Raw genomic sequence first — 24,961 nt, forward strand, 5'->3', positions numbered from 1 at the left:
GGTGTTCTCGGATGATTTATTATTATGAATTGTAACTTTCACATTTAGGACTCCTATTTCCTTTGCTTCTATCAGGAGCTCCCTGAGCGCATCTTGTTGTTTCATCTTAGGGATATTCTTCAAAATTTTATAGGTGTCTGTGTCTCCTAAAAGTCTCTCTGCTTCAGTTATATAGTCTTTCTTATTTAAAATAACTATCCCCCCACCCTTGTCCGCTGATTTGATAGTCAGATTTTCATTTCTACTTAGTTCCTTCAGAATTTCATTTTCTTTCTTAGTAAGATTATAGTAGATTTTCTGATATTTTCTGATTGTATTTTTAGAAGATAAAATAACTTGTGTTTTAAATACTGCCTTTTTTTAGCAAATAGGTTTTAAACAGGTTTTAAAAGAACCAATTAAATAAAGTTATAAACGTTGAATTTAGCAATTGATTGTGTCAATTATTCCATATTTACCTTTAGCTGATATTTATTAGCGCTCACTCTGTAAGGTTTTTTGGTTTTCAAACACCTCTTGGGAGATTCATTTACTTGCACACCACTAATCACTGCCGCATGTTGCTTCTAACCTTATTACACTTGCAGTTTCTTTTCTATTTACTCAGGGCTAGATTACGAGTGGAGTACTATTTATTGCTCCCGCTCACACAGTATTTCCGTTCGACTTTGGCTCTTTAAACACGCAGAGTAGTACACTTATTACAAGAAAAAAGGAGACGCAAGGAGACGAAGTTAGAATATCACAACCGCTTTAATGTACTCCCCAATAAACTTCAATGGAGCGAGAAAAGCAGAAAAAAATCTAAAACCCATACTCGCATACTAACCCAAATTGCCATAAACCCCCTAATCTAATAACCCCTAAACCACCACACCCCACATCCCAAAATACCCCACTACACTACTAACCCCTAAATAGGGATGGGCGAATGTTTCACAACATTCGAAAAACGGCACGAATTTTAACACATTCGTTTGTTCGAATCGAATTTTGAATATTTACATAACATTCTAACATTCGATTTTCGAATGTTCGGTTTCGAATTTTACGATTACATTCGAAAATATTCTTTTAACGAAGGGAGAAGGTTGTATCCTATGAAATAGAGCAAGACAACGCTCTAGGTATTTGTAAATCCAAGGCTTGAGGAATAACGAAGTGTTCACTTCCAAAATACTAAGCACTGTGTGAGAAGTGCGCCAAAGTTAAATAAGGGGAGGTATCTAATAAGAAGAAAGTGAGGATTTAAAGCAACAGTAATGTGAGTCCTTACAGTAGTTGACTGATGTTATGATTTTTCTCAATAAAATGCTTGGAAAGCGGGGCCTCAGTGTTTTCCTTCCTAATGGTGAATCTATGCTACCTGATGCGGTCTCTTATTTTTTGCGTAGTCACCCCTAAGTAAATTAGGGAACATGGGCATTTGATAAGGTATACCACAAATGTACTTTCACATGTGTGTAATCCCTGTATATTGTATCTTTTCCCACTCTGTGGGTGGAAGAAATGTGGCCCTTATATAATTGAGCTACAGCTCATACATCCAAGACAAGGATAACTGCCTTGTCTTTTACTACCCAAATATGTTTGTCTGGGTCCTTTAATAGGGCCTATGTCAGATCTAATTAGATGGTCTCTTATATTCTTTACTCATTTATAAGTCATTAAAGGTGGTTCCTGTAGTGACTTAATGTGTGGGTTACAGTTCTTCAGAACATACCAATTCTTTCTAATGATTTTACCTATTTTATCGATATAAGTACTGTGCTGAGAAACAAAAGCCATTCTATCTCTTTTGTCAAGATTCTGAGAAGATATTTTTCTAGGGTATTGTATTTCCTTCAATTTTTTATCAATGAGACTAGTTGGATATCCTCTTTAGATAGATAGATAGATAGATAGATAGATAGATAGATAGATAGATAGATAGATAGATAGATAGATAGATAGATAGATAGATGATAGATAGATAGATAGATAGATAGATAGATAGATAGATAACTTTATTTGCTGTGCAGAAAAAGTCTTTATAGTATCAAAATCTATTGCAGATTCAGCTTGTGACTTGAGAAGGTGTTAAAAACATAGTTAAAGGCAGCTCTGGATCAACAATAAACTTTCTTAAAAGGGACAAAGTGCAAAAAAGAAAATGCTCTAAGACAACAAAGTAAATTTCACAATAGAAGTAAACTAAAAGGTCTCCTATATTTGCATGCTCGGTCTGAAAGTTTAATAGAGCCAGTTATAGAGAAACCCAAAATATTAAGAAATCTATGAATTGTTAAATTACTAATAACTAAGGGGTAGTTTGTGCTCTCCCACTCACGCATTAACCCCGCTAGACTTTGGCTTTTTGCATGTGTCTGGATGCGTGCGTATTACAATTTGAGAGCAAAACATTTGTGCTCGCACGCTAACCCAACATATTCAAAAAGCCGAACTTTAAATATCACAACCATGTTAGCGTATTCCCCCTTAGACTTTAATGGAGCCGAAAAGTGGGGGGAATAAACAAAACCCTACTTGCGCGCAAACTCGATCTTCACATAGCAGAATATTTAAAAATACATAGAACATATTCCCCTTTGTGAAGAACATTGGCATGTGAAATATTTAAAATAAATACACAGTATAAAATTTTATTAAATATGAATATAACATAAATATGTTCTTACATGTTTTCATCTACTTGAATGCAAATGGCTACAATGCACATATATATGTCAATATATGTATACAAATTAACCCCTTAACGACACGCGTCGTACAGGGTACGTCTTGCACAAACTGGTCTTTAAAGACCAGCGACGTACCCTGTACGACGTTGGGGTTGAAAGCGGCTGGAAGCGATCCTGATCGTTTCCAGCCACTTTCCGGTTATTGTAGTGATGCCTCGATATCGAGGCATCACTGCAATAACATTTTTCCCCATCCGATGCAGAGAGAGCCACTCTGTGGCCCTCTCTGCACCGGACATCGATGCCGCGATCGTTGGTGGGTGGGAGCAGACGTGGGAGGCGGGTGGGCGGCGATCGATGGCTTACCAGTGGGCGGGATCGTGGGCGGGATTGCTGGGGGGCGCGCACGGACGCTCGCGCGTGCACAGGGGAGGCGGGCGGGCGCGTGCACGGGGAGGGAGCGGGTGGGAACCATTACACTATGGAACAGTGGTTTCTATTTAGAGGGAGAGAGGGGGGATAAATATGTTAATCGAAGGGATCTGGGAGGGGGTGGGGGTTTAGTCTTGGGGGGGGAAGCTACACTACAGAAAAGTGGGGAAAAAATAAAAAATATACATTTTTTTTGTAAACTGGGTACTGGCAGACAGCTGCCAGTACCCAAGATGGCTCCCAATAATGTAGAGGGGGAGGGTTAGAGAGCTGTTTGGGGGGGGATCAGGGAGGTTTGGGGATAAGAGGGATCCTACACAGCAGCATATGTAAATATGCTCCAAAAAAAAAAAAGAAAAATAAAAAGATACCTTTTATTTTAGTACTGGCAGACTTTCTGCCAGTACTTAAGATGGCGGGGACAATTGTGGGGTGGGGGAGGGAAGAGAGCTGTTTGGGAGGGATCCCTAATTAACCCCTTCACTGCTAGCCATAATACACGTGTGATGTGCAGCGGCATTTAGCAGCCTTCTAATTACCAAAAAGCATTGCCAAAGCCATATATGTCTGCTATTTCTGAACAAAGGGGATACCATAGAAGCATTTACAACCATTTGTGCCATAATTGCACAAGCTATTTGTAAATAATTTCAGTGAGAAACCTAAAATTGCGAAAAAAATTACGTTTTTTTTAAATTTGATCGCATTTGGCGGTGAAATGGTGGCATTAAATTTACCAAAATGGGCCTAGATCAATACTTTGGGTTGTCTACTACACTACACTAAAGCTAAAATTAACTCTACAAGCTCCCTACATGCTCCCTAATTAACCCCTTCACTGCTGGGCATAAAACACGTGTGGCGCGCAGTGGCATTTAGCAGCCTTCTAATTACCAAAAAGCAACGCCAAAGCCATATAAGTCTGCTATTTCTGAACAAAGGGGATCCCAGAGAAGCACTTACAACCATTTATGCCATAATTGCACAAGTTGTTTGTAAATAATTTCTGTGAGAAACCTAAAGTTTGTGAAAAAGTTACCATTTTTTTTTATTTGATCGCATTTGGCGGTGAAATGGTGGCATGAAATATACCAAAATGGGCCTAGATCAATACTTTGGGATGTCTTCTAAAAAAAAATATATACATGTCAAGGGATATTTAGGTATTCCCGACAGATATCAGGGTTCCAATGTAACTAGCGCTCATTTTGAAAAAAAGTGGTTTTGAAATAGCAAAGTGCTACTTGTATTTATGGCCCTATAACTTGCAAAAAAAGCAAAGAAGATGTAAACATTGGGTATTTCTAAACTCAGGACAAATTTTAGAAACTATTTAGCATGGGTGTTTTTTGGTGGTTGTAGATGTGTAACAGATTTTGGGGGTCAAAGTTAGAAAAAGTGTGGTTTTTTCAATTTTTTCCTCATATTTTATAATTTTTTTTATAGTAAATTATAAGATATGATGAAAACAATGGTATTTTTAGAAAGTCCATTTAATGGCGAGAAAAACGGTATATAATATGTGTGGGTACAGTAAAAGAGTAAGAGGAAAATTACAGCTAAACACAAACTCCGCAGAAATGTAAAAATAGCCCTGGTCCTTAAGGGAAAGAAATTGAAAAATGGCCGTGTCCTTAAGGGGTTAATAGATATGTGCATGGTGAAAAAATTCGGTTCGGAAATTTCCGAATCGATCCGAAACGAATCGCACATGTCTACAAATTAATTTATGTGTTTATATGTGTATATATGTCTGCAAATACATATATACACACATACATTAATTTATACAATCCGGACTGATAGCGCAGCATGCTAAGACACTGTGGTTGAGCTCTGTAGCACCCCAAGGGTTGCAGGTTCAATCCCTGGCAAGGTCCACTCAACCTTTCATCCTTCCGAGGTCGATAAAATGAGCAGCGCCTTGAGACCCTTACGGTGATTAGCCGCGCTTTACAAGTACCCAATACATATACACATAAAAATACATATGTATTTATATTATGGGACTCCCATAGCGCCGGTATTACGAGCTTTGCTGTGAGGCCAAAAAGTGAGCGGCACAGCCTAAAATAACAAGATCCGTATCGCCATCTAAAGTTAGTAGTTATGAGTTTTATGCTACAAAGCTGTACCATAAAACTCATAACTAAACTGTCACAAAGTACACTAACACCCATAAACTACCTATTAACCCCAAAAGCGAGGCCCTCCCGCATAGCAAATACTAAAATAAAAATATTAACCCCTAATCTGCCGCTCCGGACATCGCCGCTACTTAAAAAATGTATTAACCCCTATTCCACCGCTCCCCGACATCGTCACCACTATAATAAACCTATTACCCCCTAGACCGCCGCCCTCCCGCATTGCAAACACTATTCAAATATTATAAACTTTTAATCTGCCGTCCACCAACACCACCGCTGTAATAAACCGATTAACCACTAAACTGCAAGCCCCCCACAACGAAATATACTAAAATAAACTATTAACCCCTAAACCTCTGGCCTCCCACATCACTACATAATAAATATATTAACCACTAAACCTAACCCTAACCCTAACATAACCCTAAGCCTATTAAAATAAATATAATTAAAATAAATCTAAATAAAACTTACAATTATTACCTAAATAATTCCTATTTAAAACTAAATACTAATTTATTTATTTTTATTTCACAGGTAAGTTTGTATTTATTTTAACTAGGTAGAATAGTTACTAAATAGTTATTAACTATTTACTAACTACCTAGCTAAAATAAATACAAATTTACCTGTAAAATAAAACCTAACCTGCCTTACACTAAAACCTAACATTACAATAAAATAAATTAAATTAATAAAATACAATTATCTAAATTACAAAAAAAATAAACACTAAATAACACAAAATTAAAAAACGAAATTATCAAAAATAGCCCTATCAAAATAAAAAAGCCCCCCCAAAATAAAAAAACCCTAGCCTACACTAAACTGCCAATGGCCCTTAAAAGGGCCTTTTGCGGGGCATTGCCCCAAAGAAATCAGCTCTTTTACCTGTTAAAAAAATTACAAACAACCCCAACAGTAAAACCCACCACCCACACAACCAAACCCCTCAAAAAAAAACCTATCTAAATAAACCTAAGCTAACCATTGCCCTGCTTTGAGGCCGCGGTCAGAAATCAACTCGATCTAATACGATAGGGTTGATTGACATCCCCTCGCGAATCTGCAAGGGAGCGGCATTGCACTAGCAGTTCATAAGAACTTCTGGTGCAATGATAAATACTGACTGCATAGGCTGTCGGCATTTATCGATGTGCGGCAGACATAATGTGCTACATCGTATCATGTTCACTCGCACATTAATAAATATACCCCTTTGAATCCTTATAAGGGTGTTTTGGACAGTACATTTTATATAATACACATAACTTATTTGGTAAGAATATCTAATTTAGCACTGAAGAATCTGCTGGCAAACTAATTATAAAGAAAAAAAATAATTAAGGGACATTCTAAACAAAAATAAAATTGTTTCATTGGTTAGTGCATAATATATTTTGTGCTATTTTCCATTTGCTAGTGGGGATAAACATAAAGCTTATATCCCAGATGGGAGCTGCACCTGTTTAAAGGCTAGATTACAAGTGGCGTGGTAGTTTGCTCTCCTGCTTGCATGTTAACTTTGCTAGATGGATGCTTTATTTACTCTTTGGGTAGGACACTTAAAAATAAAAAGATATTGCACGAGTGATAACCTGCGTATACATATATATACTATAATTGCGTTTGTAAGTTAACACGTTCTTCGCCGTCGGCAGTTGCGCACACATCCTTAAAGGAATGTTGGCAGCGCGAGGCAGCCAAAAGAATTCTTTCACCACCCTGCTATTTTCTGAATCCATCGGGATGGAGCGACGGCAAACGGAGCATTACAAAAAAAACACCCACAATAAATATTTTAAAAAAAACTGCCCGTCCGCATTAAAATAAAACTAAACGTCCGCAATAAGTAATAAAAAAAAACAACTAACCGCCCATATTACTATTAAGAAAAAAAATAAACTAACCGCCCTCAATAAGTATTAAAAAAACAAACCACTAACTGTCCGCAATAAGTAATAAAAAAAATATAACTGCCCACACGAGGTATTAAGAAGAAAAAAAATACCCAATATATCTATTAACCCCTAAGCCGCCAAACCCCCACAACGCATTAAACCTAATTGACCTATTAACTCCTAAACAGCCAATCCCCACAACACAAAAAACTAATTTAATGATTAAGCCCCCTAACCTAACACCCCCTAAATTAACCCATTAGTTACACACACACAAAATACTACATTACAATTAAAATTACATTAAAAATGAAATTACATTACATTAATCTAAAATTACAGAAAGTAACAAAGGCTAACATTACAAAAAATAATAAACAACACTATCCAAAATAAAAAAATTAAACCTAATACCTATGAAAATAAAGCCCCCCTAAAATAAAAACATCCCCTAATCTAAGAATAAACTACCAATAGCCCTTAAATTGACTTTTTGTAGGGCATTGCCCTAAATAAATCAGCTCTTTTACATTAAAAATAAACAAAGTCCCCCTAACAGTAAAACCCCAACCCACCAAACCCCCCAAAATAAAAAAAACTAACACTAATAAACCTAAACTACCCATTGCCCCTAAAGGGGAATTTGTATGGGCATTGCCCTTAAAAGGACATTCAGCTCTTTTTCACTGCCCTTAAAAGGGCATTCAGCTCTTTTTCAAATTGCCCATAAAACCCTAATTTAAAAATCCCCAAATTGATATTTACGGTTTCATAAGTCCGGCGGAGAAGGTCTTCTTCCAGGCGGGTCCATCATCTTCATCCACAGCGAAAGTGACGCGGAGTGGAGGTCCGAAGCGGTCTTCCCAGATGTGAGGGTCTTCCCAGATATGCGCGGAGCGTAGGAAGCGGTGTGGAGCAGAGGTCCGGAGGGTCTTCCCAGATGTGGCATTACTTGGCGGCTGTCATCGGCGGCACGGTTCTCGGCAAAGGCGTGGAGGTTCCTCTTCATGCGATCGTCCGCCGCACACTGAAGATTGAATTCAAGGTACCCCTATATTTATTATATTTATTGGGGTACCTTGCATTCATATTGGCTGAAATTTTCAAAATCAGCCAATAGGATGAGAGCTACTGAAATCTTATTGGCTGATTTGAACAGCCAATAGGATTTCAGTAGCTTTAATCCAATTGGCTGTTTTGAAAAATTCAGCTAATAGGAATGCAAGGTACCCCAAATTGATTGTGGTACCTTGCATTCAATATTCAGTATACAACAGACATCAGTTTACTTTTTTAATTTTTTTAGCTTTTGGGGTTACATTTTTCTCACATAGACTGCCCAATAGGCAGGCTTATCAACTAGTATATGTATATATAGATTAACCCTTTTTCGGTCCTATTAAGTTTAAGTTTATTGCGCCAGCAGGTATTATTTAATTTTCAGAAAAAAAGAAAAATATGCGGTAGTGGTTCCAGTGGTATGTGTGTGTATATATATATATATATATATATATATATATATATATATATATATATATATATATATATATATATATATATATATATATATATATATAGTGAAGATTGGAGTAGCTGTGTTAGTCCAGTAGATAAGATGCTCAAAAAAAAAGTATTGCAGTATGCAGTGATACCTTTTTTATTGGACTAACATAATATTTAAAAGACAAGCTTTCGAGAGTTTTCCTCTCTTCCTCAGGTCTAAAGCAATACTGATCATTCTGATATAGATACACATCACATACAACAAATGGAAGGGAGGGAGGGGGTGAGAGGGGGGTCATAAAAGCAGAGAATGTGCCTGAAGGAGAAGATAGCTGAGAATAGCCAGAAAGAATAAATAAACAGAGGAGAGTAAATAGGCCAGATGAGAGGAAAAACAAAAGGAAAAAGAAACCAATATAGGACAATAAGATGAGAGATTATAGAAAGTTATGGTAGTGTGTGAGAAAGCCAGAGTCTACATTAAGTCCTTCATTTCTGGTATTGAAATGTGTGATCATTTTCATCTCAAACGTCTTTCGTTCATGAGAGTCTTTGAAATTTCCTTTAAGAATTGTAATCCTGAGGTTAAGGATGGAGTGACCAGTCTGGGTGAAGTGATGACCAACAGGGGTACAATATTCATTTTCCTTGTGGTTTTTGATCGAGTGTCTGTGTAGATTCATTCTGAGATGCAGCTTTAGGCCAGTTTCACCAATTTAGCAACCTCTGTCACACGCTGTACACTGTATCATGTACACCACATTAGCAGATGAGCACGAATAGGATCCTTTAATATTGTATGAAGCGTTGTTGTGTCTGGATGTGTCGTTGTCACATATATGTTGATACAGTTTGCAGAGTGATTTGTTGCATCGTGCAGTGCCATTCTGTGTAAGCTTCTGTTCTGTGGTTAATTTGCTGTGGACCAATCTCTGTCTCAGGTTAGGCGGTTGTTTGAATGCTAGTATGGGGGGTTCAGGAAATATTTTTTTGAGTGTTGGGTCCTCTGAAATTAGTGGTTGTAGCTCTTTAATAATTTTGCGTACTCCTTCCAGAGTAGGGTTGTAAGTGACTACTAGAGGGGTTCTTGTTTTGTTTTCCTTTTCTTTGTATTGTAGGAGCCTTTCCTGTGGTGTTTTTAGGGCAGATTTGATTTTTTTATATATTGTCCTTTCCTTGTAGCCCTTTTGCCTAAATGACTCTGACAGTGTAAATATATGTGTAATATATGTATATAAATACACACACACACACACATATATATATATATCCCATAACCTTTAGAGCCAGTAACCATAATATGCACTATTCTGGTGCTTGTGTGTTTCCCAAATGGGCTTGCTTGTTGAGGCTCTGTGTGATAGCCTCACCTGGTTGCTGCTCCTTATCACCCTGGCTGCTGTCTGTATTACTGAGCCGCCCCTGCCCCCAACAGCATTTTACCTACCACTACCACTCACTGGCCAACGTGTCCTGCACCTCGGCTCCCTCCTTGTCACGGTGCTGTATAGGAGGGGCTTGTGGTGTGTGATGGTGCTAAGCTCTTGGAGAGTCTCTACCTCCTGGTACACAGGCTACTATTCTCTGTGCTCAATGCAGTCCTGCGTGGCAGATGAAAGGTGGTTGAGGCCGGTGGCGGGTGGGTAGACTCCCTTTGTCAGGTGGTGGGCAACTGAGGGAGGTGGAGCACAGTGGGTGCACGGAAGATAAGGCGTGCCATAGGCGGGACCGGAGACTTCATAAGAACTCGCAAATGAGGACTGGAGTCAGAGTCAGACTCTTACAGAGGCTGCAAAAAGTGCCGCCCCCTCCCAGGCTATCCGGAATCATCCCTGTATGGGCTGTGGAGCTCTCCTGGGTGTGTACACATCTTCCAATCAGGATGCCAGGTATCCCCGGTGAAAAAGTCATGTCAGAATATATCCGACATTGGAATGCAAGCGGTAAAACCCTTTGTCGGATATATTCCGACATATGACCAGAAAGGGTTAATGGGATTCATTTAAGCTCTTCTGGATCTTTTTTGTAAGTATATTAAGATTTGTATAGGTTGAACTTAATGGACTTCTGTCTTTTTTCAACCTCATATACTATATATATATATTCCTGTATGTGAAGAACACTGGAATGTGAAATATTTTACAGTAAATACACAATCACTTTATTAAATATGAATATTGCATAAATATGATTCCACACATATACAGTATGTCAATATATGTATACATACATATTTATGTGTTTATATGTGAATATATGTCTGTAAATATGTAAATACACATATAAATACATAATACATAGGTACACACACACATATATATATATACACATATATACAGTACATATTTATGTGTTTATATGTGAATATATGTCTGTAAATATGTAAATACACATACAAATACATAATACATAGGTACACACACACATATATATATATATATGTATATATATATATACACATATATACAGTACATATACATATTTATGTGTTTATATGTGAATATATGTCTGTAAATATGTAAATACACATACAAATACATAATGCATAGGTACACACACACATATATATATATATACACATATATACAGTACATATACATATTTAGACATATATATATATATATATATATATATATATATATATATATATATATATATATATATATATATATATGTATGTATCTCTATGTTAAAGCCCTCTACAGTGTTTTTTTCCTAACACCTGATACCTCATATGTTTGAGCCCTTATAACCTTTTTCTGCAGTAGTTTTTTTTAATAATGTTTATTAGATGATGTTTTTAGGTGTAACTGTACTTTTAAATGGATTTTTTTGTGTGTTTTGTGCGACTAAAAAAGTTGAGCATAACAGTTAACCAGAGCTCTGAAGTAACGCTATCCTGACACGCGCTAAATTAAATTTCGCTCAAGTGAAAGCATTTACTTTCAGTTTGTAATATGCGCGATAATTGTGATGCACACAAGGAGCTGCACTAAACCCTTATCGCTTGCGTGCAACAGTAATCTAGCCCTAAGTAGTCAATACAATGCCAGTTAATGTGAGTATTTCACTCCTAATTGGCTCACTTCGCCTGAAACAGCTCGATAGTGCAAAAATATCATGTTCTAATGAATTATATCATTTTAATTTGGCATAATACTGTGTAATAAAAATAATAATATTAACATTACTAGTGTCCTTTACATCTGTTTCTTTCCACACCATCTTCGCAACCTTGATGCTATTTTTCTTTTTTCAGCAACTACAGTGCCCTGATTGGCGTCTGGATTTATGGATTTTTTGTGGTCACTCTCCTTGTGTTGGACCTTCTGTATTATTCAGCAATGAACTATGAGATTTGCAAACTATACCTAGCTAGGTGGGGTATCCAAGGAAAATGGATGAGACAAGGACAGAGGCAGTGGAATAACCCTACACAGGAGCCATGTCAAGCACAGACGCAACATCAGACATCGCAAGGTGTGCGCACGGTAAAAGGAGAAGTCGCTAGTCCAACACTGATGTCCTTTCAGACTTCAACTGCCTGGTAAGTTATCTTTTATAATAGTAGTAGCATTATTGTATTTATTGTATTCCCTGTACAGACGCATAGGGTCATTACTGTATTTACTGTATTCCCTGTACAGACGCATAGGGTCATTACTGTATTTACTGTATTCCCAGTACAGACGCATAGAGTCATTATTGTATTTATTGTATTCCCTGTACAGACGCATAGGGTCATTACTGTATTTACTGTATTCCCTGTACAGACGCATAGGGTCATTACTGTATTTACTGTATTCCCTGTACAGACGCATAGGGTCATTACTGTATTTACTGTATTACCTGTACAGATGCATAAGGTCATTATTGTATATACTGTATTCCCTGTACAGACGCATAGGGACATTACTGTATTTACTGTATTCCCTGTACAGACGCATAGGGTCATTACTGTATTTACTGTATTCCCTGTACAGACGCATAGGGTCATTACTGTATTTACTGTATTCCCTGTACAGACGCATAGCGTCATTACTGAATTTACTGTATACCCTGTACAGACGCATAGGGTCATTACTGTATTTACTGTATTCCCTGTACAGACACATAGGGTCATTATTGTATTTATTGTATTCCCTGTACAGACGCATAGGGTCATTACTGTATTTACTGTATTCCCTGTACAGACGCATAGGGTCATTACTGTATTTACTGTATTCCCAGTACAGACGCATAGAGTCATTATTGTATTTATTGTATTCCCTGTACAGACGCATAGGGTCATTACTGTATTTACTGTATTCCCTGTACAGACGCATAGGGTCATTACTGTATTTACTGTATTCCCTGTACAGACGCATAGGGTCATTACTGTATTTACTGTATTCCCTGTACAGACGCATAGGGTCATTACTGTATTTACTGTATTCCCTGTACAGACGCATAGGGTCATTACTGTATTTACTGTATTCCCTGTACAGACGCATAGCGTCATTACTGTATTTACTGTATACCCTGTACAGACGCATAGGGTCATTACTGTATTTACTGTATTCCCTGTACAGACGCATAGGGTCATTACTGTATTTACTGTATTCCCTGTACAGACGCATAGGGTCATTACTGTATTTACTGTATTCCCTGTACAGACGCATAGGGTCATTACTGTATTTACTGTATTCCCTGTACAGACGCATAGCGTCATTACTGTATTTACTGTATACCCTGTACAGACGCATAGGGTCATTACTGTATTTACTGTATTCCCTGTACAGACGCATAGGGTCATTACTGTATTTACTGTATTCCCTGTACAGACGCATAGGGTCATTACTGTATTAACTGTATTCCCTGTACAGACGCATAGGGTCATTACTGTATTTACTGTATTCCCTGTACAGACGCATAGCGTCATTACTGTATTTACTGTATACCCTGTACAGACGCATAGGGTCATTACTGTATTTACTGTATTCCCTGTACAGACGCATAGGGTCATTACTGTATTTACTGTATTCCCTGTACAGACACATAGGGTCATTATTGTATTATTGTATACCCTGAACGTATTTATAAAATTATTATCATTGTATTAAAGGACCAGTCAACACATTAGTTTTGCATCATCAACAAATGCAAGATAACAAGACAATGTAATAGCACTTAGTCTGAACTTCAAATGAGTAGTAGATTTTTTTTATAACAAATTTCAAACGCATAGGGTCATTACTGTATTTACTCTATTCCCTGTACAGATGCATAGGGTCATTACTGTATTTACTGTATTCCCTGTACAGACACATAGGTTCATTACTGTATTTATTGTATTTCTTGTACAGATGCATATGATTATTACTGTTTTTACTGTATAACCTGTACAGATGCATAGGGTTATTACAGTATTTACTGTATTCCCTGTACAGACACATAGGGTCATTACTGTATTTACTGTATTTACTGTACAGATGCATAGGGTCATTACTGTATTTACTGTATACCCTGCACAGATGCATAGGGTCATTACTGTATTTCCTGTACAGACACATAGGGTCATTATTGTATTTACTGTATTCCCTGTACAGATGCATAGGGCCATTACTGTATTTACTGTATTGCCTGTACAGACGCATAGGGTCATTACTGTATTTACTGTATTCCCTGTACAGACGCATAGGGTCATTACTGTATTTACTGTATTCCATGTACAGATGCATAGGGTCATTATTGTATTTACTGTATTCCCTGTACAGACACATAGGGTCATTACTGTATTTACTGTATTCCCTGTACAGACACATAGGGTCATTACTGCATTTACTGTATTCCCTGTACAGACGCATATGGTCATTACTTTATTTACTGTATTCCCTTTACAGATGCATAAGGTCATTATTGTATATACTGTATTCCCTGTACAGACGCATAGGGTCATTATTGTATTTACTGTATACCCTGTACAGACGCATAGGGTCATTATTGTATTTACTGTATACCCTGTACAGACGCATAGGGTCATAACTGTATTTACTGTATACCCTGTACAGATGCATAGGGTCATTATTGTATTTACTGTATTCCCTGTACAGACACATAGGGTCATTACTGTATTTACTGTATTCCCTGTACAGACGCATAGGGTCATTACTGTATTTACTGTATTCCCTGTACAGACGCATAGGGTCATTACTGTTTTTACTGTATTCCCTGTACAGACGCATAGGGTCATTACTGTATTTACTGTATTCCCTGTACAGACGCATAGGTTCATTATTGTATTTACTGTATTCCCTGTACAGACGCATAGGGTCATTATTGTATTTACTGTATACCCTGTACAGACGCATAGGGTCATAACTGTATTTACTGTATACCCTGTACAGATGCATAGGGTCATTATTGTATTTACTGTATTCCCTGTACAGACACATAGGGTCATTACTGTATTTACTGTATTCCCTGTACAGACGCATAGGGTCATTACTGTTTTTACTGTATTCCCTGTACAGACGCATAGGGTCATTACTGTATTTACTGTATTCCCTGTACAGACGCATAGGTTCATTATTGTATTTACTGTATTCCCTGTACAGACGCATAGGGTCATTATTGTATTTACTGTATTCCCTGTACAGACGCATAGGGTCATTACTGTATTTACTGTATTCCCTGTACAGACGCATAGGGTCATTATTGTATTTACTGTATTCACTGTACAGACACATAGGGTCATAACTGTATTTACTGTATACCCTGTACAGACGCATAGGGTCATTATTGTATTTACTGTATTCCCTGTACAGACGCATAGGGTCATTACTGTATTTACAGTATTCCCTGTACAGACACATAGGGTCATTACTGTATTTACTGTATTCCCTGTACAGACGCATAGGGTCATTACTGTATTTACTGTATTCCCTGTACAGACGCATAGGGTCATTACTGTATTTACTGTATTCCCTGTACAGACGCATAGGTTCATTACTGTATTTACTGTATTCCCTGTACAGACGCATAGGGTCATTATTGTATTTACTGTATTCCCTGTACAGACACATAGGGTCATTACTGTATTTACTGTATTCCCTGTACAGACGCATAGGGTCATTACTGTATTTACTGTATTCCCTGTACAGACGCATAGGGTCATTACTGTATTTACTGTATTCCCTGTACAGACGCATAGGGTCATTACTGTATTTACTGTATACCCTGTACAGACGCATAGGGTCATTACTGTATTTACTGTATACCCTGTACAGACACATAGGGTCATTATTGTATTTACTGTATTCCCTGTACAGACACATAGGGTCATTATTGTATTTACTGTATTCCCTGTACAGACACATAGGGTCATTACTGTATTTACTGTATTCCCTGTACAGACGCATAGGGTGCAGCTTTTATTTTAGCTGAAGCATTGGGATAAGACATTTCAGTTTATGTTGTATCCTACATGGGGAAATAATAATAATAATGTGTAACTGTAGGTAACAGTCCCTTGCTAGGCTGCACATCTATATACAGTTCTGCAATAGGAGTGTACTGTATGTGTACCCCAGAGCTAGTGAGCAGTATTTGTCATATATGCATTACTGTGTGATGTTTAACTGTAGGTAACAGTCCCTTGCTAGGCTGCACATTTATATACAGTTCTGCAATGGGAGTTGTATGTACCCCAGGGCTAGTGAGCAGTATTTGTCACCTATGCATTGCTTTACTGTGTGATGTGTAACTGTAGGTAACAGTCCCTTGCTAGGCTGCACATTTATATACAATTCTGCTATGGGAGTGTATTGTATGTGTACCCCAGAGCTAGTGAGCAGTATTTGTCACCTATGCATTGCTTTACTGTGTGATGTGTAACTGTAGGTAACAGTCCCTTGCTAGGCTGCACATTTATATACAATTCTGCTATGGGAGTGTATTGTATGTGTACCCCAGAGCTAGTGAGCAGTATTTGTCATATATGCATTGCTGTGTGATGTGTAACTGTAGGTAACAGTCCCTTGCTAGGCTGCACATTTATATACAATTCTGCTATGGGAGTGTATTGTATGTGTACCCCAGAGCTAGTGAGCAGTATTTGTCACCTATGCATTGCTTTACTGTGTGATGTGTAACTGTAGGTAACAGTCCCTTGCTAGGCTGCACATTTATATACAATTCTGCTATGGGAGTGTATTGTATGTGTACCCCAGAGCTAGTGAGCAGTATTTGTCACCTATGCATTGCTTTACTGTGTGATGTGTAACTGTAGGTAACAGCCCCTTGCTAGGCTGCACATTTATATACAATTCTGCAATGGGAGTGTATTGTATGTGTGCCCCAGAGCTAGTGAGCAGGGCTGCATGGAAATATGGAAGCATATTATCTTTTAAAAGCATTCTGTGTTATTGTTAATAAAGATAAACTGTGTCTATGCTGTGTTTTTTTCTAAGTTAGTAATTTCATGGTTTCTAGGAGGAATAAGCTAAAAACAGGCTTCCTGAATCATTTTTATTAAAGGGACATGAAAACCATCATTTTACTTTCATGGGTCAGATAGAGCACACAGTTTTAAACAACTTCTTAGTTTACTTTTATTATCTAATTTGCTTAGTTCTCTTGGTATCCTTTGCTGAAAAAGATAGGTAAGCTTAGGATCTGGGAGCTAGCTACTTATTGGTGGCTGCGCATATATATCTATTGTCATTGGCTTAACAATGTGTTCAGCTAGCTCCTGGTAGTACATTGCTGCTCCTTCAATAAAGGATACCAAGAAAATGAAGCAACATTGATAATAAAAGTACATTGGAAAGATGCTAAAACTGTATGCTCTATCTGAAGCTTAAAAGAAAAAAATGGGTTTCATGTCCCTTTAAGTTATTAAACATGTACATGCATTGTGGAGCTTTTAATTGCATTTGCATTCTTGCAGTATTATTAAAGGGACATGAAACACAAAATTTGTCTTTCATGATTCAGACAGAACATACAATTTTAAACAACTTTACAATTTACTTCTATTTTCTAATTTGCTTTATACCTTTGAAATGATTTGTTGAAAAGCATATCTAGATAGGCTCAGGAGCTTGGAGCTAGCTGCTGATAGGTGGATGAACTTGTATGCCCATTTTAATTGGCTTACAAATGTGTTCAGCTTTCTCCCAGGAGTGCATTGCTGCTTCTTCAATAAAAGATACCAAGCAAATAAGGCAAAATTGATTAGAGAAGTAAATTGGAAAGTTGTTTAAAAATGTATAATCTATCTGAATCATGAAAGAAAATGTTTGGGTTTCATGTCCCTTTAATCTGTAACTTTAAGAGACATGAAACCCAATGTTTTTTTTTCATGATTCAGATAGAGCAAACAGTTTTAAAAAATTATTCCAGTGGACTTACAGTTTTTTTTATCAAATTTGCTTCATTTTCTTGGTATCTTTTCTTGAAGGGGCAGCATTTCTCTTCTGGGAGCTAGATAAACAGATTAGGTGAGACAATGACAAGAAGCATATATACAGCCACCAATCAGCCGCTATCTCCCAGTAGTGCATTGCTGCGCCTGAACAAGCACATAAGCATACAAGCCCAGCTGCTTTATAGATCCCCTTCATGAGAGCTGGATTGCAACTGTGCAAATCTTGGTAGGGCCCCCTACCCATTTGTCTCGTAAAAATGAATATTATAGCTATGTTTATAGGGCTGCAGAATATGTTGACGCTTTACAAATAATAATAATAAAGGATACCAAGAAAACAAAGCACAATTTCTTTAAGTTTGAAGGGGTTTTCTATCTCCAGGTGTGTGGGACAGCTATGGGGGCAAAATTTGCCCCCTCGTACGCTAACCTATTTTTAGGTTGGTGGGAGCTGTCCCACATATTTGGACATAGTAACCCCTTTAGAGAGTATATCTCTTTTTATAAGAGATACATTGATGATCTCATCTTCATTTTCAGGGGAGATCAACAATTGGCGGACTCTTTCGTTAATTGGCTCAACATGAACGATTTGAATTTGGCATTTACTTTTGATTATCAAAAAGAGTCCATCAATTATCTTGATGTGACACTTCGGGCAGGAGGGGAAGGCAGAGTGATTTCTGATGTTTATAGGAAGCCTACAGCTGGGAATTCCCTGCTACATGCTAAATCTTGCCACCCTGAATTTGTCCCCTATGCAGTAGCCAAGGGACAATATGTCCGCTTAAAAAGAAATTGCAGTGATCACATTCTTTATCATGAAAGGGCTGATGAACTTAGTTTTCGTCTGAGACAGAGAGGGTACCCAAGTAGGGTCATTAATCGGGCATGTAAGGAAGTAGCCAGGATTGACAGAGATCACCATCTAAGTTGGAGGGTAATTATAATGAGACCAAGAAAAAGTTTAGAGGTGTTACGTTTGTTACGGGCCACAGTAGTCAATATAAACAGATTTGTGGCATTGTGAAGAAGCACTTTAAACTCCTCAATGCTGATGACAAGCTGACATCCTGTGTAGATGAAGGTATTAGGTGTTCTTTCAGACGTGGGAAGACAATTGGAAACACGATCTCTCCATCAGATCTGCCACCACTACAAACTACCCAAAGTTCATGGTTGACACACCTGGTGTCATGCATCTAGCCTGTCTCTTTAAGGTTTACCATTTCAGTCCTATATAAGGCTCCTCCTATATAGACATGTTGCTAGGTAATGAAGTTCTTTATGGGAAATCCTACTTCCGTTTCTAGCCCTGCATGGTATCCGGCTGCATCGTTAGCTCCTAACCCTCTTGCTCTCCTCCTGTTATACCTTCTGGAGACCCCAGGAAGCCCTCGATCTTCCTCTCCAAGGAAAGGCCACAATACTCTCTTGATCCGACTACTGGCTGTGACTGTCTCTCCGCTATTCAGCGTCCCTGTGTTTATCCGCTGACGTCATCTGCAGCTTCTGAACCGCAGCACCGCACGCTCTCACCTGTTCAGCTCCTGGTAGCTCTGGGTAACATAGAACCTCAAGTATCAAAGTTTTGCTGCCACTTTCTTTCTGTAACATTGTAAACTTTTGCATCTACCACTCATGCCTGCCGTATGATGTTACAAGCATCTCTGACTTAACGCTGCTCCAGTATATATTCTTATCTGCCGCTAGTTGTCATCTCTGCCTGTCAATACTCTCGGCCTATACTACTTAACTACCATACTGCAGCCTGGCAGTTATTACGGCTGTTGCCTCTTGTGGAATACTTAACCCTGTACTTACACCAATTTGCTGTTGCACCTAGAGTATTACTCATCACTGTATATACATACTTATTGCAGTCTCCTACTTGATGAACAAGTGAACCTCTGTTGTACATATATTACTTGCAGTCACCTGCCTTGATGAACTGTTGCACTTCATAAGTGAACCTATGTTGTACATATATTACTAGCAGACTCCTGCCTTGATGAACTGTTGCACTTCACAAGTGAACCTATGTTGTACATATATTACTAGCAGACTCCTGCCTTGATGAACTGTTGCACTTCACAAGTGAACCTATGTTGTACATATATTACTAGCAGACTCCTGCCTTGATGAACTGTTGCACTTCACAAGTGAACCTATGTTGTACATATATTACTAGCAGACTCCTGCCTTGATGAACTGTTGCACTTCCCAAGTGAACCTATGTTGTACATATATTACTAGCAGACTCCTGCCTTGATGAACTGTTGCACTTCACAAGTGAACCTATGTTGTACATATATTACTAGCAGTCACCTGCCTTGATGAACTGTTGCACTTCCCAAGTGAACCTATGTTGTACATATATTACTAGCAGACTCCTGCCTTGATGAACTGTTGCACTTCACAAGTGAACCTATGTTGTACATATATTACTAGCAGTCACCTGCCTTGATGAACTGTTGCACTTCCCAAGTGAACCTATGTTGTACATATATTACTAGCGGACTCCTGCCTTGATGAACTGTTGCACTTCACAAGTGAACCTATGTTGTACATATATTACTAGCAGACTCCTACCCTGATGAACTGTTGCACTTCACAAGTGAACCTATGTTGTACATATATTACTAGCAGACTCCTGCCTTGATGAACTGTTGCACTTCCCAAGTGAACCTATGTTGTACATATATTACTAGCAGACTCCTGCCTTGATGAACTGTTGCACTTCACAAGTGAACCTATGTTGTACATATATTACTAGCAGACTCCTACCCTGATGAACTGTTGCATGTAACATTTCACCGTTGATATATATATGTACATATCTGAATTGCATACCTAACTTTGATGAATTGACTCATCAACTTACATTGCCACTCCTAGTGATTCTTATATCATTTTGGCGTATACCTTATGCTTACTTGCTGCCAAGAGTATAATGACTATATCGTCATCCCACAGTCTATGAGCATAACCGAATTCTGATATCAACATCCAGAGAATTCAGGTCTGGTGTGAGACTGTGTGGCGTGCGTAAGCTCTGATTGGTACTAGGCTCAGATACAAATCTGTATCTCATTTATGTGTAAAAGGTGCAATCCTCACACCTGGGTATGTTTAGTTGTGGTAGAAATAAATGTAAACCTTGTGATTACGCAATAATATCTAAAACATTCAAATCAGAAATTACTCAAGAATGCTTTGACATCAAACATTGTTTGAATTGTAACTCTACCTTTTGTTACTTATGTCATCACCTGAGTTTTGTGCAGACGGCAGTATGTTGGACAAACAACACGTGATGTGGGGTCAAGAATTAGAGAGCATTTCTCCACCATATCAATTTGTAAACCTACTACCCCTTTGGTCCAACATTTTGCCCACTGTCATAACAAAAGTCTTGAGTCTTTTAGGTGGCAAGTAATAGATAAAACCATTCTCCCTAAGAGAGGGGGTGACAAGAATAAAATCTTGAGCAAAAATTAAATGTACTGGATTTTCAGGTTGGAGACAAGAGTTCCTTTAGGATTTAATTCGGAATACGATCTGATTAATCATTGGCAGGTGTAATAGTGAATATACAGTCTCCTAATATAATTTTCAGATTTTAGGTGTTCTACTGTTAAGTCTTTTTTCCCATATGTATATCCATTCTAAAGTATTTAGAAACCAAGATCAATATTTTCTACACTCCCACATACAAGTGACATATGTAATTAAATATTGATCAATAGAATTATTAAGGGTTGGTTCTCTATTGTTGGGACATTAAGGAGTCTTAGACTCCTAATCACTTTTGAGGGTGTATTGTTACACAGGCATGTATTATTATTTCTGGGTTTTTATGCAAACATATATATTTCAAGCGCCTTAAAACAGTTTTTTACTCTCTACTTGTGTAACCAACTTAGCTGTAGCATAGTGGTTAGGAGACTGTACCAAGGAAGAGGGGTACCTGAGTTCAATACCTCTATGGTACTATATATAAAACTAAATTTTAGCCATATTTAATTTAGTGTTTTTGGCTAGATTCGTATTCCAGGTATGTAATTATGCCTAACACATTATATAAATTTTTTACCCATATTATAGGGCCCTAGGTGGGCAAGTAAACGCCATTTTGTTAGATATCAGGTCATTAACCCTTATAAACATAATAGCATTATTTATAAACATATGAATATAGTTTTCTATATAACAACAGTGATCTTTAGGGAATATGAGGCAGCTCTGCCATTAATCCCTTGTGTACACTATATTAATATTCATCATGAGTTATGTAAATATAACGTTAATGGGATACTAGGTTATTATGCTTATTTGCAATAATATATGTACTACACATATTTGCTTTACATTCGCTTTATATTACCCTAGTCCAAGCTAATAAGAGCAGGTACATATAAGTAATAGCTATAATTAGCAGGCTTACCATTATCATTATTATTGGCAAGATTCAATGAGGGTAGGTTCCCTTGAGGGTTTGTCATAGTTAATACATTGATCATTTTCCAGCTGCAATAGTTTTGTGTTTTAACCAATGGCTGTGTAGGTAGGGAGTAGTGATGTCGCGAACAGTTCGCAGTAGAACAGTTCCCGGCGATCTTAGCTTGTTCGCGTTCGCCGCGGCGGGCGAACATATGCGATGTTCGATCCTCCCCCTATTCGTCATCATTGAGTAAACTTTGACCCTGTATCTCACAGTCTGCAGACACATTTCAGCCAATCAGCAGCAGACACTCCCTCCCAGACCCTCCCAGCTCCTGGGCAGCAGCCATTTTAGATTCATTATGATCCTGCATTCTTAGTGAGAGGAGTGATAGTGCTTCTGCTGCTGATTTTATAGGGAAATTGATAGCTAGGCTAGTGTATTCAGTGTCCACTACAGTCCTGAAGGACTCATCTGATCTCTGCTGTAAGGACAGCACCCCAAAAAGCCCTTTTTAGGGCTAGAACTTCAGCCCAAAAAGCCCTTTTTAGGGCTAGAACTTCAGTCGTTTTTTTTTTTTAATCTAATTGCATTTGCCTGCCTGTCAGCCTGTGTGTGAGGCTCACAGCATATACTGTGCCTACTTGCTCACTGCCACCACTCATATCTGGTGTAACATTAGTGTAAATTTAAAAAAAAAAAAACTTTTACATCAGTTTGCTAGTGTAATCTAATTTCATTTTCCATCAGGCCTGTGTGTCAGGCCCACAGCATATACTGTGATTAATTGCTCTGTGCCACCACTCATATCTGGTGTAACATTAGTGTAAATTTAAAAAAAAAACTTTTACATCGGTTTGCTAGTGTAATCTAATTTCATTTTCCATCAGGCCTGTGTGTCAGGCCCACAGCATATACTGTGCCTAATTGCTCTGTTTTCCACCACTCATATCTGGTGTAACATTAGTGTCAATTTTTTTAAAAAAAACTTTTACATCAGTCTGCTAGTGTAATCTAATTTCAGTTGCCAGGCCAGCCTGCCACTGCCAGCCTCAGTGCCACAACTCATATCTGGTGTAACATTAGTGTAAATCTTTTAAAAAAAAAACTTTTACATCAGTCTGCTAGTGTTATTTAATTTTAGTTGCCAGGCCAGCCTGCCACTAATGCCAGCCTGTGTGTCAGGCTCCCAGCATATACTGTGCCTACTTCCATCCTCAGTGCCACCACTCATATCTGTTTTAACATTAGTGTAACTTTCTAAAAAAAACCTTTTACATCAATCTGCTAGTGTTATTTAATTTTAGTTGCCAGGCTAGCATGCCACTAGTGCCAGCCTGTGTGTCAGGCTCCCAGCATATACTGTGCCTACTTCCATCCTCAGTGCCACCACTCATATCTGGTGTAACATTAGTGTAAATTTTTTAAAAAAAAACTTTTACATCAGTCTGCTAGTGTTATTTAATTTTAGTTGCCAGGCCAGCCTGCCACTAGTGCCAGCCTGTGTGTCAGGCTCCCAGCATATACTGTACCTACTTTCATCCTCAGTGCCACCACTCATATCTGTTGTAACATTAGTGTAATTTTTTTAAAAAAAAACTTTTACATCATTCTGCTAGTGTTATTTAATTTTAGTTCCAAACAATTTAGGAATGTTAGGTGATTTATGCCCTTTATGGATTAAAACCAGACTCTGCATCAACTATGTAATTTTCCGTGGGAGTTTTGCCATGGATCCCCCTCCGGCATGCCACAGTCCAGGTGTTAGTCCCCTTGAAACAACTTTTCCATCACTATTGTGGCCAGAAAGAGTCCCTGTGGGTTTTAAAGTTCGCCTGCATATTGAAGTCAATGGCGGTTCCCCCGGTTCGCGAACAGTTGCGGAAGTTCGAGTCCGCCGTTCGCGAATCGAAATTTTTAGGTTTGTGACATCACTAGTAGGGAGATAAAAGAGTGGGGTTCTCCTTTTCAAGTTAAGCTATGACTACGGCTCTTTAGCTGAAACGCGTAAGCCTACCTATTCAGCTGTTTTTTGATCATTTGTTCTTAAAATGGTGATGTGATTTTGGACTTTTAATACCTTTATTGGTGTAATAAATGTTATGTTTTATATAAATTTTGGATATTGCTCTACTCTCCTTTTTCATATACTTATATAAACACATAAATATATATGTATATGATTATATACATACAGAATATATTTATGTGTTAATATGTGTATATACTTATATAAACACATAAACATATATGTATTTGATTATATACATCCAGAATATATTTATGTGTTAATATGTGTATATACTTATATAAACACATAAACATATATGTATATGATTATATACATACAGAATATATTTTGTGTTAATATGTGTATATACTTATATAAACACATAAACATATATGTACAGTATATGATTATATACATACAGAATATATTT

General features: G+C 37.8%; 1 protein-coding gene across 3 annotated transcripts in view; it reads left to right on the forward strand.

Annotated features, from left to right (window-relative positions):
- The window catches only part of SHISAL1 (shisa like 1), a 306,304-nt gene that overhangs the window by 261,310 nt on the left and 20,033 nt on the right, over positions 1–24,961 (forward strand). For 2 of the 3 annotated variants that reach the window (XM_053719046.1, XM_053719048.1), the window contains exon 4: positions 11,927–12,218. In XM_053719046.1, the coding sequence (XP_053575021.1) occupies positions 11,927–12,218 (292 nt within the window). Of the gene's footprint in view, positions 1–11,926; positions 12,219–24,961 lie in introns of those variants that run through there. The other variant, XM_053719047.1, reaches the window with a different exon arrangement.

The sequence above is a fragment of the Bombina bombina genome, chromosome 6, assembly GCF_027579735.1.
Source record: "Bombina bombina isolate aBomBom1 chromosome 6, aBomBom1.pri, whole genome shotgun sequence".
Lineage (NCBI taxonomy): Eukaryota > Metazoa > Chordata > Amphibia > Anura > Bombinatoridae > Bombina > Bombina bombina.